The 16,162-nt window shown below is 37.4% G+C and overlaps 1 protein-coding gene across 4 annotated transcripts in view; it reads right to left on the bottom strand.

Annotated features, from left to right (window-relative positions):
* Positions 1–15,902, bottom strand: part of STXBP5 (syntaxin binding protein 5) — a 196,271-nt gene extending 180,369 nt beyond the window's left edge. For all 4 annotated transcript variants that reach the window (XM_043999574.1, XM_043999576.1, XM_043999575.1 and 1 more), the window contains exons 1-2: positions 14,899–15,902; positions 12,435–12,532 (exon numbers count right to left, since the gene is read on the bottom strand). In XM_043999574.1, the coding sequence (XP_043855509.1) occupies positions 12,435–12,532; positions 14,899–15,072 (272 nt within the window). In that variant the 5' untranslated portion in view covers positions 15,073–15,902. The remainder of the gene's footprint in view (positions 1–12,434; positions 12,533–14,898) is intronic.
* Positions 15,903–16,162: the final 260 nt, after the last annotated feature.

The following is a 16,162-nucleotide window of genomic DNA, read 5'->3' as shown; positions in this document are numbered from 1 at the left end:
CCTCTGTTGCTTTTTACTCTACTTTGCGGCTGTCACTACTGAAGTAGAAGGGGATCTCCCAGCACTGCATGATGTTTTGTATTTTTCTTTGTTTCAGGCCAGAGTCAAAAGATTCATCAATTGACCAGCCTACTGGTGATGAATCTCTCTGTACTTCGCTGGACTGGTCCTCAGAAAATAGTATGTTGCCCTTCTCAAAGCTTTTCCAGAATGACAGAACCTGCCAGAGCTTATACTGCACTGGCACAGACTTCAAGGTCACCTAGGGTTGTCTTCACACCATAATGAGGCATCTCAGTAAGACTCTGTGGAAAGTATTATAATAAAAAATATAGAACCATAGATTCTATCAAAAGTACAAAAAGATAATTTCCATTCTTAGATAAGCCAACAGATTTTTAAAAACAATTTCACAGTATGAAAACTCTTAACAAATGAAGGGAAACTGAATACCTTTTCTCTTTTTTCCCTTTTCAAAAGGAAGAAAAAAATACCCTAAAAAGAAATCAATTTAGCACAAAAATACTGAGGGAGTTGATGCCATTGGATTTATAGTCACCTTTGGCAGGGCACTGCTGTGAAAAAGCAGAGTCATTGCTATTACAAGAAAAGATTATGTACTTTAAAGAAAGGGCAGAATTAATCATTTTCTACAATAGACAACCTAACCAGGAATGCCTTTAAAAACCAATCAACTCAGGGCAGCTAGGTGGCGCAGTGGATAGAGCACAAGCCCTGGAGTCAGAAGGACCTGAGTTCAAATCTGACCTCAGACACTTAACACTTACTAGCTGTGTGACCCTGGGCAAGTCACTTAACCCCAATTGCCTCACTAAAAAAACAAAACAAAACAAAACAAAAACCAATCAACTCCACATATTTGGAAGGAAAATGATGGGAAAGAAAAATTATTAATCTATTGGTAATGAAAGAAAGCCAAAAAAGATACAGAAAATATTTAACAAAAACTCTAGAACAAACACCATTTATACCCAAGTACCATACAAACATAGTCACCTGCATATGCACATATTTTCAACAATTAACAAACTCATAGCTTCCCTGTAATTCTTCAGTTATCATAGGCCATCTATAGCAGATTTCTCACAATAGTTATTCAACACCTGAAATCAAGCAAATATTTATCAAGCATCTACTACAATATAAGCAAGGTATTCTGCTAGGTGAAAGAGGTAATAGAAATTTTAAAACTATATAGCCCCTGAACTCTATAGGGACTATGATCAATAATGGGAAGAAATATAAGACCTTAACCTTTTAGAAATTTTTAAAAAGTTGCTCCAGAGACACATCTAATTCCAAACAAGAAATTATCAAAAAGTGATAAATCATGAGTTTGTCTTTTATAAGGTAATTGACCAAAGCACTAAACCTATTTTATCAAGAACAGAAAAAAATATCTCCAAACAACAATTATTCTTCACATGAAACTATGAATCATTAAGTAAGGTTCTTATCTCCTTTGGAATTTGTGTCTTAACACTAATAAATTGTGTTCAAACAAAAAGAGTTAATGACAAAATCATCAATAAATCTCTCCCAAGCACACACACGGATAACCAAAGTTATTGGGTTTAACACACATATAACTATTTTACATAATCCTCATTAAATATATTTAGTCATTCATTAATAATTGGTTACTTAAGTCTTTAACTAATTCCTATATTAATTACACAATAGTAACCATAGCTTCTTTCCTCTACATATAACAGGATAATTGTTCATTCTAAAGATCTGCCTCATTTGGAACTACACTGTGCCTTACAAATGTCATATGATAAGCCTTTCCATCTATTTGTAAAGAAAACAACATTCAACTTCATCCTGACTGCTAGAAAGTTAATTTTAAGGCATTCCTTCATGACTTGTTATTCCCTAAGAAGATTAACAATAAACTTTAATCTCCATACACAAAAATAATATTAAAAAATCCCCTGAAGCTTCGTAAATATATTCTTATTAAAAAATAAAATTCATACAATAATAGATCCAGAGTTGAATGGGACCTACAGTAATATAGTCCAAGGTCCTCATTTTACAGATGAGGAAATTGAGGCCAAGAATGTTAAGTGACTTGATCAAGGTCAAAGAAGCAGGTGGAATTTAAACCCAGAACCTGAGAAAAGGTACTTGTTCCACTGTACAATGTTTTGTTTTTATATCACATTCACTTCCAAATATGTTCCTTACCATGTCCTACCCAATGAACTTACTCTTGTGACAAAAATTTTAAAAGAACAACAGTTCAGTAAAACAACACATCAAACATAAGACAGTGTACGCAACCTTCCACACTCTCAGTGTCACTCCTCCTCCCCCTTAACTCTGCAATGAATAGATATACATTTTCTCAACTATTCCCTGGGGCCAAGATAGCAAAGACTACATACTTAATAAAATTTCAAGATTTCATGAGAAAAACACATAGAAATCAATTATTAGTAATCAAACATTTAAGAATATGGATAGAGTAAAATAAGATTAAATCAATGGAGCTACTGAGTCATAATAAATGAAGTAATAAATATGCATATACATTAAAATCAATCAACAAGCATTTACTACTGAACTTACTATACGACAGGAAATGTGCTAGGCTTTAGGGATATAAATAAATAGAATAAGACATTTTATGAATTCAGAACGATTCAAATGAGAAGGAAAAAGTATACTGTGGTATAAAGAAAAAAATAAATGATTTGAAGCTAAACAATTGGCTTCAAATCCTAATTGCCACATAAGTACCTATGGAACATCAACAAATCACTTAATTTCTCCTTAGTCTAGCTTTCTCATCATATAAAATAGGGCTTGTCTATCTACATACTTCACTGACAGTCATGAGGAGTAATATGTTATGGTGCATAGAAAGCCCAGCTCAGAGTGAGCAAGAAATTGGTTCAAATCCTTTCAATAACACATGATGGTGTAACCCTGAACAAATCATTTAATCCCTCAAAGTCCTAGACTAGAAGTGTCATGTAGATTACCTGCAAGTCACATGTGGTTGCCAACACTCTCAAGAGGCTCCCAAACCAGATTAAAATGTAAATGGGAAATAGTTAACAAAATAAACAAAAATACGACAAGCCATAGGTAACACTGATATGTGGTTTTCTAAATCATGAGGCCTTGCAGGGATTCTTATGTATGGTTTAGGGGCCCCCATTTCTGTTTTGAGTTTGATTCCACTGTTCTAGACAACCTGAAAGCTTTTAAGTTACAAAATGGATTAGAACAGTAAGAACCACATCGAGTCTCCAGTTCCAGACAATAATGAAACCACAGATCGGCCAAAAGAAAAAAAAAAAATCTACTTCATAGGACTGTTCTAAAGGATTAAAAATGAGAATTATGTATAGTCCTTTGTGAGCAATACAATAACTTTTCATTATTATTAATTTTAAAATGAAAACAATAATCATTAAGTAGATATTGTTTTTGCTTCTTTAAACTACAAACTGTGGTGCCCAGATGTTAAGAAAAAAAGCAGTTTAACAAAAAGGGCCTTAATTTGTCATAGATTATACATTTATCTCTAATATTCCTTAAATACTTTGTCCACTTACCACATATGAAAGTGGAAGAGAAGTTGATAAACTAGATAATATACAAGAGAGAGCAACCAAGACAATAAAGACACTCAAAACCATACAAATGATGTCTTGGTTGCCAATTTTCCAATGTCTTTCCTAGATTCTATCTCCTCCCTGGATTTTCATAGCATTGCTCTTCCTTGGTTCTCCTATCTGTGTAGCCACCATTGCTGTCTTCTTTGCTGTGTTACATGCCATTTTCAAGTTACAGGAATACTCCAAAACTATCCTGGCCCTCTTCTGTCTCTATTCCCTCTCTCAGCGATCTCAATTCCCATGGGTTCAGTTATCATCCCTATGGTCATCTAGTTTAAAATGTCCAAGAGGGTGATAGTTAAATGGGCCTAGAGCTGAGGAAAGAAACTAAGAATGGATAAATACATTGGAAATCATTTGCAAACCCATGAGACCTGATGAAATTATCAAGTGAGATAATATAAAAGGAGAAGAGAAGAGAGACAAGGGCCGAGCTTTGGGATATCCCCAAATAATGAGCATGAAATCTAACAAAAGAGACAGAGAAAAAGCAGTCAAATAGGTAGAAGGAATCGAGAGAAAGCACATAGGTGAAGACATTCAATATTATAAAATATTAAAGAGAGGTGAAGGATAAGTATTTTTGTGTATTAAAGTTTTGTTCCCTGACAGAACCTCCCGACACCCTAAACCAGGTTAGCATTCTAAAAACCTCAAAGCAAAGTTATAAGCTCAATAAAACAGACCTTTGTCTTCTAACCAATGTCTTCACACCATTCTCTCCCTATTCAAAGAAATTCCATGGCCAAGCAATTTGGGAAAAAAACTCCACATCTATACCAATGTTTATTACTCTTCTGTGCTGTGGGGGGGAATGTTGGGAATAAAACCTCTAAACCAGAAGAGGTCTCCTACTCTCTAAAACTAAGACTTCAAAGTTAGGTGCCTACCTAAGTCCATGTCAGCCTAGGAAAGAATAAAAATTGTAAATAAAATTCCTGTTTCTCATCTCTTCTGGACCCTTAAGAATCCAAATGATAAGCACTTTCCTAAGAGCAAAAGGAAACACAGCTCAGGATGCCTTACCTTTTAGAATCTATGAGTGCCAATGAGCAAATGGCTATTCTCATTACAAAACTATTATTCCCTGATTTAAGAAAATGAGAATCTGGTTGAGTTTCAATTTAACTAATATCCATTTAATTGTTTTTGTCAAAAAATATTACTAAATCTTCTTCCCAATAGGATAGCTATGTTTCTTACACATGTTAATATGGTAATCAGACGTATAGTGGACTATCTTAATGTCTTGAAGTCTTAGCTTTGTAACTTTAAGTATTTATATTACAACAGGAATTGGGGAAAAAAACATTTACAAGGGGAAAAAGTACTCTTTACATAACAGATATTCCTCAAACAATGTGTCAACAATAAACTAAACATCATAATGGCCATCTCACACATCACTGCCTGATTTGAAAATTAAAACTACTTGCAGGAGGCAGCTAGGTGGCATACCGGATAAAGCGCCAGCCCTGGATTCAGGAGGACCTGAGTTCAAATCGGACCTCAGACACTTGACACTTACTAGCTGTGTGACTTTGGGCAAGGTAACCCTCAATTGCCCTGTAAAAAACAAAACAAAGCAAAACAAAACAAAAAAAAACCTACTTGCACAGCCTCAATGAGTTACAAGCTGGTTAGTCAAAATACAATTTAGTAAAGCATTAAGGATAAGCAAAAAAGAAAGTAACCAAAATTCATTCTTTTTTTTTTAAAGAAGCTTTAAAGTAACCTGGTGGCACTATGCTTCCATGCAGATCATGATTCAAAAACAAAAGCCTTCTCTCCAACATCCTCTGTCAAAATTAATTACTTATATGTTGTTACAAGGGCTCCATGTGTGATTAAATACAAATAGTTATTGAATAAAGATATAGATTTCCAGGTAAAAGGCAATAAGCTGCAGTCTACTATTATCTTAACAAATTCAAATTTCTAGTGTTTACAGAATAGTAGACATGTTAGCACAAAAACTGAGAGAAGTTTACTTATTTCATTCTCGTATACCATACAGTCTTCAACGGTATTCTTCACACCATTCTCTCCATTAATTGATGGCTCAGATCTGCCAACACAAGGATTACACATTAGCAATTCAATTCTATTTCATCTTGTCTAACAAATGAACAACACCCAACTTGCATTTTTATGTTAGATATAGACCATATATGAAACTTCTATATTATGACAGAAGCTGAATTTATTTCTGAATGTACTTTGTCAATCAATCCATAAAGCATTTACTGAGCACCTACTGTGTGTCAGACACTGTGCTAAGAGATATTTTTCTCACAATATTGTTTGAAAGAATTCTATGCTCATTCCAATTGAAGAAAAACTGTTATGCAATAGTGATCATATCTGTCTTTTTAAACATCAGCAAACATATCCAATTATTTCAATGTATAGCAAGAAAATTTAAAAAGAGCTCAACTCCAAAAATATTGGGAATCAGTATTCCACAGATTTGGAATAGCTCACTGAAGGAATTTACTTTTAAAATAAGTGCTACAAAGTATCACTTTAACAATCAGAAGGTCTTTCATTCCTTGCTCTCTCCAATAATTTTTTACCTTCCTTATGTCTTAAAACTATAACATACCAGATAAGGATGTTTAACATAATTAACCAAATACTATAACCAAAGATATTCACTTTTTGTACATATCACTCTATTTTATGATATAGTGTTATTTTTTTATCTGAATATGATTTTAAGTCAAAAATACATTAAATAGTAACTCTAAAACAGAAATACTATTTACAATGCTGGGATAAAGTACTGATTAAAAGCAGTGGGAAAAAGTCTGTCTTGCTTTCTGTTTTTGGAAGCTATATACTTTTCATGCAGCCCAAGATTACATTAACTTTTTGGGGTTGCTGATTTATTGAACTTTCGGTTCACTAAAACTCCTAGATCTTTTTCAAGTATACGAAGGGCTTTCAAGTTAAAGAGGAACTAGATTTGTTCTATTTGGTTCCAGAAGGCTAAGATGAGGATCAACAGGTGGAAGTTGCAAAGAGGTAAATTTAAGCTTGATGTGAAAACGCACACATGCACACATGCACAGGCAAATCACCCAATATTCCTAAGAGGCCTCCAAAAGTACAATGGCCTACCTCCAAAGAGGGTGGATTGCCCTTCTCTGAAGGCCTCCAAAGGCTGGACAACCACTTGTTATAGCGGGAAGTTCTTTCATCTATGGGTAGAACTAGAAAACCAACCAGGTCCCTTCCAAATCTCAAATTCTGTGATTCTTTTCTCTTTCACAGTCAAACTCTTCAGAAGAGTTTTCTGCATTCATTTTTTCCATTTCTTTACCTCCTAACTCATTCTGACCCACTGTGATCCAATTTCCAACCCTACTACTCAAATAAAACCATTCTCTAAGATTACCAACAATCTCAACTGCTCAAACAAACAGTGCTTTCTTAGTGCTCCTACTTTCTCTCTCTGGAGCTTTCAGAGCTTTCTGTACTGACAGCTATGCCCCACTCCTGCTACATCACCCTCCCTTCATTTCAGTGGGAAAGCTATTCTTTGCATTCTCCTACTACTTATCCAACAGTTAACTAGTAAACCTTGCCACTGAACTTTGATAACTGTAGAAAAGATAGCAAGGCTGAAGACTTTGTGCAACTCTCTCTCACTTCAATCCAATACAATTCACCCATAAGTCACTAGAGATGTCACTGATCCTTTTCAAAAATGAAGAACAAATAACCACCGCCAACACCTAGTAAATCAGCCAGGCTTGTAACCTCAGCCATTTCTTATCTCCCTCTTACCAATATTTAATAAGTTACTAAACCTTACCAATTTCAATCTCTTACATCTGTCCACTTCTCCTCACCTGTAACACAATCTAGTTCAGGCACTCACCACTTCTTGCTTGAACTACTGCAATATCCTCATATCCTGGCTCAAGTATCTTCATTAAGTCTCCTCCCTCTCCAATCCATCCTCAACACAGTTACCAAATTAATATTCCTAAAATATAGGTCCGACCATGTCACACCCTAACCAAAAAAACTTGAATGGCACTCTATTGCCTCTAAAATGAAATACAAACTCCATCTAATATTTGAGGCAATCCAACTTGTCCTCAAACTATCTTCCTCCTTTGCTATCATATTACACCTTCCTTCACAAACCATGTTTCAGTCATGCAATCCTACTACTAGCTATGCTCAAAACTCTACATTCAACCCCCATCACCATATCTTGCACAGGGCCCATGCTCAGAATGTATTCCTTCCTCTTACCATCTTAGAATACCTCACCTTCTTAACTTCTATTTTAGTGCTTGCTCCCTCCTCATATTATTATGTATTTATTTTTGGTTTTGGTGAGGCAATTGGGTTTAAGTGACTTGCCCAAGGTCACACAGCTAATAACTGTTAAGTGTCTGAGGCTGGATTTGTACTCAGGTCCTCCTGAATCCAGAGCTGGTGCTCTATCCACTGCGCCACCTAGTTGCCCCTATTATTATGTATTTATAAAGAGCCTGTACTCCAGCACACTCCCAACACACCAAGCAGAATATAAGTTCAAGGTCAAGGACTATTTAATTGTTCTTCTTTGTATCCCCAGTGACTAACACATAGTAATTAATACAGGATTAAAATAACTAAAGAAAAGGTATCACAAGAAAGCAGTCCCAGCAGAAGGAAAAAAATGTAGAGAAACTAATGTCAAGAAAATGACAAAATAGTCTCATTTGGCAAGTATGTTATAATTTTAAAAATTAATCAGAGGGGCAGCTAGGTAGCGGCAGTGGATAAAGCACCGGCCCTGGATTCAGGAGGACCTGAGTTCAAATCTGGCCTCAGACACTTGACACTTACTAGCTGGGTGACCCTGGGCAAGTCACTTAACCCCCATTGCCCTGCAAAAAAAAAAAAAAAAAGAAAAGAAAGAAAAAGAAAAATTAATCAGAAACTTAACATTTCAAAAGTATAATCTTTGCATAGGTGATGAATTTCCTAGAGATCTACAGATATGCCATTAGATGTTCTTCATTTATGAAATAAACACAATATCAGACAATAAATCATTTTAAAGACACTCAATAAAAGGATATAAATAAACATAGTAAATTGAGTGGTTAGGTTACATAAGAGGTTGAAAACTAAAGACGATTATATTTACATATCTAAAACCTGTATCCTGTTCTGTCACTTTTTTTAACAAATCAAATTTACAAATCACTTCAATACTTCAAAAGTTCATTATTTTATCATTATAGATATACCTTCTAATGATGTTGTAGATGCTCATGAGATGCTGTGGCTAAAGGAAAAAAACTTATCTAAGAGCTCATATCCTGATGTAATCTCAAACTTAGCTAAGTCCTTCCAATAAGAGACAGACTATTTCCAGGCTCATAAGTATACAGAACTAGAGCTGGAAGAGAACTTAAGAAGCCAATTAGGTCAGCACACTCATTTTATAGATGAAGAAAAAAGATGTCCAAAAAAGTTGTGACTTGTCCATGGTAAGTAGCAGAGGAAGAACTCGAACTAGGGTCTCCTCATACTCCAGAAGAGGTGCTTTTTCCACTATACCACTAAGTTTTGGGTATCAAAGTAGAACATTAGTGCCATATTTTAACATAAAGCTAATTAGTTCACAGCATTTCAGGGTTGAAAGAAATCTCAATGGCCATCTAATCCAATCCACACTTGAAAAGAAATCCTTTCTACAAAATATTTGACTATATTAATTAGAAGACCTAGAATGTAAGGTCTTTTTCCCCCCACTACCTCCCCAGATAGCCCACTGCACTTTTGAAGAGGTTATTAAAACGCTTTTCCTTACCTATGATCTAGTTCTGCCCTTTGGGGCCAAGGTCAATAGGCCTAATCTTTTTTTTTTTTACATGACAGCCCTTCAAATACTGAGCCATAACTATTACATCCCCCACTAAGCCTTATTATCTTCTCCAAGCTAAATATCCACAGGTGCTTCAAATGATCCTGATATAGCACGGATACAATGCCTTTCACCATACTGGTTTGCCCTCCTCCAGAAACTCTCAGATCATCAATGCACTTCCTAAAAAGTGTTACCAAAATATTTGGGGAAATTAACAAGCTTGAATAGTATAGCCAGTTGAAAAACCAGTCTTTTACATGTAGAATTTGCAGCACAAATATATTGGCAAAATTAGAAAATAAAAATGATTTTAATAATGTCATCTAAACATACTGACAAAGGGCCTCAAAAAAAAAAAAGTATGAGCTTCAACTGTTCACTACAATTATGGCAAAACTCCTCCTGCATACTAGATATATTCTAATAAAAATAGTGTACAAACTCATAATATTCCCCAGTTGTCTTACAAAATTGCACAAGTGCTTTATCTTCGTTTTTCTTCTACAATTCAAAGGAGCTATATCTTTAGGTTCCCCCCAGCCTCTGAGATCAAGTTAAAATATATGTAGAGGGTGCACCAAAAGCTTTAGTGCAGTTTTAAGCTATTTGAAACTGTACTAAGTTTTGGAACAATATATATGGTATATTCAAATATGCTAAGAAAAAATTACTTCGTAACTCAAATAATCAGGATTTGATGTTTTATAAATAGTTTCATAAGTAGCACTCACTTGTAATCATACGACATACCACCATTAACAAAAGGACAAAACTATCTATGAAAAAAAGCCAAGAATCTTCCAAGAAAAAATTCAGTATTAATTCTAGGCAAGAACAACAACAAAAACACCACACACACATATACAATTGCTCATTAGAAAAAAAACAACAGAAAAATATCTGTTCAAATACCTGATTTAATTAAACTTTAGTAAATATTTTCTAGTAAAAAAGAAAAAAAGCTACAGGCCTTAAATAGCTAGAAGATAATAATGCACAATTGAAATCACTATGCCAAGCACTATAGCATAAATCCTTTCTGATGCCCAAAGAATAAGCTTTCACTTATAATCTTTACTTCATTTCAAATGACAAAACAGGATTCCTTATCAAGAACATTCTTGAATATGAGATAAAAAATTATTTAGATAATTGAGACCAAGTTCTTCATCCTAAATTAATCAGAAATTTCAAGCGAACGTAGCTTTTGCCCTGATATTGAGATACAAGCAAAGTCTATTGTTTAAACAAATAATCCAAGCATTTTATGAAATTAGATCTAGTCTAGTGAGATTCTGAACTTGTCCTTAAACATTAAAATGGATATGGGTTAACTACTACAGTGGTACTGTGAATGTAGTGGTACTGTGAATGGCATATCTTATTCAGTGCAGTCATAGAAAATATGCCAAGACAATTTGATGATTTTATTGTCTATCTTTTTAATATGTTAAAATTAACCATAAATGAAATTTAAGTTCTATCTTGATGCTGTTTAGTGCTTTTCCCAAAGCTAAAATCAGACAAATCCCAAAGAACAAAAGGTAAAGAACTGTTTACAACAAACTAGGTGATTATTACTACTTGTACACATGTCTTTCTACATTCTATTAATATTACATTACCTAGCATTGGGTAGGAACTGGTTATTGTACTATCATTTGTATAGTTTAAGCTAAAGCTAAACTTTGACAATACATGAATTTGTATTGTTAATCAAATGTCACAGTATTTAATAACAAATAAATAGTATAAAGACAAATACATAGGATAAATATTTGGAAATAAAAGTGATCTTTTTAGATAACAGATCAGAAGAAATTCTGAACAGAAATTATATTTTCTAGAAATTGTAATCTTCAAAAAGTATGAGGAGTTTGGGACAATTTTACCAAATAACAAGATATTTTATCTTTCTTTGAATGAACTAGAAGCAATGCAATATATTTCTCTGTGACACTGTCTTTTTTTTTCTTTCAAATACAGGTGACTAACCTAAATGTTTTCTAACTACTAAGTTTTAGAGAATATAAAAAGTATTTAGAAAGGCCTTTTTAAAAACAAAGGGGTTTTTTTAAGCTCTCATTAATATTCGTTATTAATTACATTTGGATGACTTCAAAATGACAAGAGCTGGAATATCACCTTTTAATAAACCAATTTTAAAATCCCAGATTTATTTAAGAAAGTATTCAATTTTAATATCTAACAACAGCCTATATATATATATATATATATATATATATCTTTGATATTTGCAAAGGTATTTTACATATATCACATCTGATCACAATCAAGCACCTTATAAGATAAAAACTGCAGGCACTGTCATTCCTAGAGAAAGCTAGACTTCAGAGAAGTTTAAATTAATCACACAGCTAAAAAAGTGTTAAGGTAGGAAATGAACTCTTGAGTCTCTCCCTCTTAACAGTCACTATACCATGACACCTCATTAATACATACAACAATATTTAGGAAACTATGCCTTTGTTTCATTTAATAAACAAAAATTCTTCAAACTTAACTCCAATAGTTTAAAAAATATTCAAGTGTTAACCATGACTTTACAAGCAGATGCTACCAAACTACTTCCACTTCCCTTCTTAAACTTCTAGCTCTTTTCAAAGAAAGTTGCAAACTATACAACCTTAACCTTGTGTTCATGTATAAGGACTATAAACCTACAAATGAAAACAGCAAGCTATACAGATCAGAGAGATACATAGAAATATACGGACTAATACCAATCACCAAGGTTGGTACAACCCTCCCTCTTACCTCTATTAAACACCTGATTCTCACTTTCTGACTTTAATAGAAGACAATAACTGCTCAGGTTATTAGAAAGAGATTAGAAGGAATAAAGTCAAATTTAAAAAATTAAAATAAAAGGATACAGCCTTAAAGCACCAGTCTGAGTTCCAACTGCCAGGATCTTCTGCACCGGATCAAATGCCAAGGCTGAGGGTTGATAGGGGAATCCATGGCGAACAGTCTTGGGATGAGGAAGTGACGAAATCAACAACAATAACAGACAAATAAAAAAGGGGGGAGGAGGGGAAAATTCATTACCACAGGGTATCAAATCTATTTTAAAAAAAAAAAAAAGAAAAGAAAGATCACAAACATTATTGCCCACAACACTTATTCCTGCTCGGAAACAAGTTGTTTAAGATTGGCAAAAAAAACCCCAACAATATGTGAAATTATGATTTTAGCTTAATGTCTCAGATGTCCCCTGGATATTTGCTCTCTGGAGTGGCAAAAAATGCCTGTCACTTAAATCATGGGACATTGTACACAAATAAGAGAAGACAAGACTTTTTAATAAAACAGTCAACTGTAAATGAAGCCTTTAAACTTATTATGAAGAACAAGTTACATTTCTTTTAGTCAAATCCCTTTAAGATAGAGTTCTATATTGGAAAAAAATATACCCTTTTTTTCTGTCCCAGGAACCTGCTTTCAGGTTTCTATGTGATTATCAGTTTAAAAAATTAAACAAAAGGAGAATATTTATTTTAAATAAATTAATGGTCAGAATATTGTGGGAGAGGCTTATTCAATTCAAACATTAAGTACCTCCTTTAGGCAAAGCACAGAGCTAAGAGCTAAGAATACAAAAACATAAAAAACCACAATCCCCTCACTCAAGCTTCTTAATATATAATGGGGATTGGAGGTGCTGGAGGAGCAATGTTTTTAGGGCAAAGTTTGAGTCAAAAGAAAAGACCAGAGAAGTATTCATAGAAGTGTTTAGGTTTGTGAAAGCCCGTTTTTCCTAATCGAAATGAAAGTCATAATTAACAATTTCCCTTCTTAGAATATCTATGTAGTGGCTACCAAAATCTACCTAAGTCTATGCAGCTGTATTTAACCTTTTTTCCATATTAAAAAAAAAAAGGCACATCAGCACTACTCTATCATAATACTACAGAATGCCTTTTTTGGGGAAAGGAATCATAGGTGCACTTTGGCAAATAAAAAAGGAATCACCAAGTCTTTTACTTCAACACTTTTCAAAGGAACAGCAGAACTCAACACAAGTATGTCTAATTATGCTGTTACTTTTATTAAGTCCGCAACAAAGATAGAGCAATAAAGCTAAAAGTATATTTGTACATCCTCAAAATAGTGTATATGAAGGCATTAGTGTCTATTTCAGATGATAAAAAACATCAATATTTAAATTAATCTGTATCTCATTTAACAGTGAACTAATTCGCTGCATCATCCTTCCTGAACTTATGGACCTTGGCTTGCAAGTATTATATTACACCACTATAGGCAAAAATCCCAATATTAACTTTTTATATCAATACCACAAGATCCATAAATTCAAGTTAGAAGTCATCTGAAGTACGTTTTAAAGAAGAAAATACAAGGCACAGGTGAATGCCAAATTGCTAATTGTCTGTCTGTTAACCAATCTTCATTAGAAGTTATTTCTAAAGGAGGCCACAAGGGTTTTATGTCTTATGCTTAAAAGAAAGAAGGAGAAAAACAAAAAAGAAAACCTTCCAGATTACTTCAACTGATGCTTCCAAATACCATCTTAATGGTCAGCATTATGTATGAGGCAATCTTGGAATCACTGTTGCATTAAGGAAGGGTCAGGAGAGTTCACTGCAAAGAAGTTGGGGAAAATAGTCTCCTAAGAGGCTTTTAATCACAAAGTGTTTTTTTTTTTTCCTAGGGTTCGTGTGTGTGTGTGTGTGTGTGTGTGTGTGTGAGAGAGAGAGAGAGAGAGAGAGAGAGAGAGAAATGAATAGATAAGTATAGGAATGGATAGATAAGTAGAGAGGAATAGACAGAGATATGGATAAGTAGATATATGGATAGATAAGCAAAGGGATGAATAATTAGGTAAATTAAATCAAGATAGAAATGGATAAGTGGATGGATATATATATGTAGGTGGATAGATTAAACATATAAATGATAGATAGGTAGGTTAGGTAGGAGGGGGAAGTGGTGGGAGAGAGATGGAGAAAAATGAGATAGTGACGGAAAATGGGAGAAAGAAAGAATGAAAGAGAGAAACGGAAAGTAGGTGCGAGAGACACAGAGAAAGACAGAAGACCGAGAGAAAAAAAGAGAGAGCTAGAACGAGAAAGCGAGAGCTGGGGGGGGGGGGGAGAAGGGGGAGCGAGGGGGGGGCAGGGGGAAGAAGAGGGAATGAGAGGGAGAGAGGGAGGGAGGGGGTGGGAGAGAGACAGAGACAGACAGAGACAGACAGAGACAGACAGAGACAGAGACAGCCAGAGCGAGAGCCCCGTCCAGAGGAGCCGGCCCAGGCAGTCCTCGGGTCCCCGGGGTTTCGCCGTGCCCACGCGCCGGCCGCCCCTTCGAGCCAGTCACCTTGCAGAGCTGGAAGTGCTCGGACTGGAGCGTCTCCTGCACTTCGTTCTCCCGGCCGCCCGACTGCTGTTGCTGCTGCTGCTGTTGCTGCTGCTGCTGCGAGGACGACGACGACGACGACGACGAGCCGGCTGTCAGGCCGTCCAGCACCTTCCTGATGTTGAATTTCTTCATGGTCTCCCCGGGCGCTCCCCGTTCCCTAGCCTTCTTCTTCTACCTCCTCTTCCTCCTCCTCCTCCTCCCGCGGCAGCCGCGGCCTCCCCCCGCAGCGCCTCCGCGGCCCCCTAGCTAGAGGCTCCGAGGGAGGGGAGAGGGAGAAGGGAGGGCGGCGAGCGACGTCCCCGTGGACGTGGACCGAGGGAGGGGGGAGGGCGAAGCCGGGCGGCAGTTTTGACAGGATGGTCAGAGAGACCAGAAAACGGAGGAAGAAGAGGAGGAGGAAGAGGGTGTGTGGGGGAAGCAGAGGAAGGAAGGAGGGAGGGAGGGAGATATCCCGGCAGGAAATACCGCGACGACGGGCAGCAAGCAGGGATCCCGAGAGAGCAGCTCGGCCGCCGCGCCCAGAGAGACCCACAGACAGCCGGAGGCCCGGCTCGCCCCCTCCAGCCGCTTCCCCGACTGCCGAGAGTCGGCTGCTGGTGCCCCAGCCGCCGCCGCCTGCTCCTCCTCCCCTCCGCTGGGAGGCAGCAGCGGCAGCAGCAGCGGCAGCGGCAGCAGCGGCAGCGCCGGTGACAGCCCAGCCCGCCCGCAGGCTCCTCTCAGACTCTCCTCTTCCTCTGCCACCGACAGTCTCTGCCCACCAACCCCTTCACCTAGTGGCGGAGTGGCTCCCGACCGCGCCGCCTCCTCTCACCATCCCCTCATCCGCCGCGGCGGCTGTTCGGGCAGCAGTCGCCGAGTCCATGGCCCTTCCCCTGCCTGCCTGCCTGTCTCTGCTCCCCTCCGCTTCCTTTCCCCCGGTCCCCCCAGGCTCGGGCTCAGGATCCGACTCCGGCCGCCGCCGCCGCAGCAGCTGCGCCGCTCTCTCCCCACCCCCGCCCCTCCCTTCGGGCCCCCGCCCCCCTCCCCCGCAGTGTCTCCGGCAGTTCCTCCTCACTCAAGGCGTGTGCGGGTGTCAGTGTCAGTGTCGGAGTCTCCCACCCGGGGGCAGCTCGCCGCGGCGCTGCCTTGCCCGACCCGACCCGACCCGACCCGAATCGCCAATCCTGACACTTCCCTCCTCCTCCTACTTCTCGCCGCTCGCTCAGCTAGCTGGCCCGGCAGG

Source organism: Dromiciops gliroides, chromosome 4 (genome assembly GCF_019393635.1).
Source record: "Dromiciops gliroides isolate mDroGli1 chromosome 4, mDroGli1.pri, whole genome shotgun sequence".
Taxonomy (NCBI): Eukaryota; Metazoa; Chordata; class Mammalia; order Microbiotheria; family Microbiotheriidae; genus Dromiciops; species Dromiciops gliroides.
The sequence above is the reverse complement of the archived record's forward strand: the minus strand, read 5'-3'. Positions and strand labels throughout refer to the sequence as shown.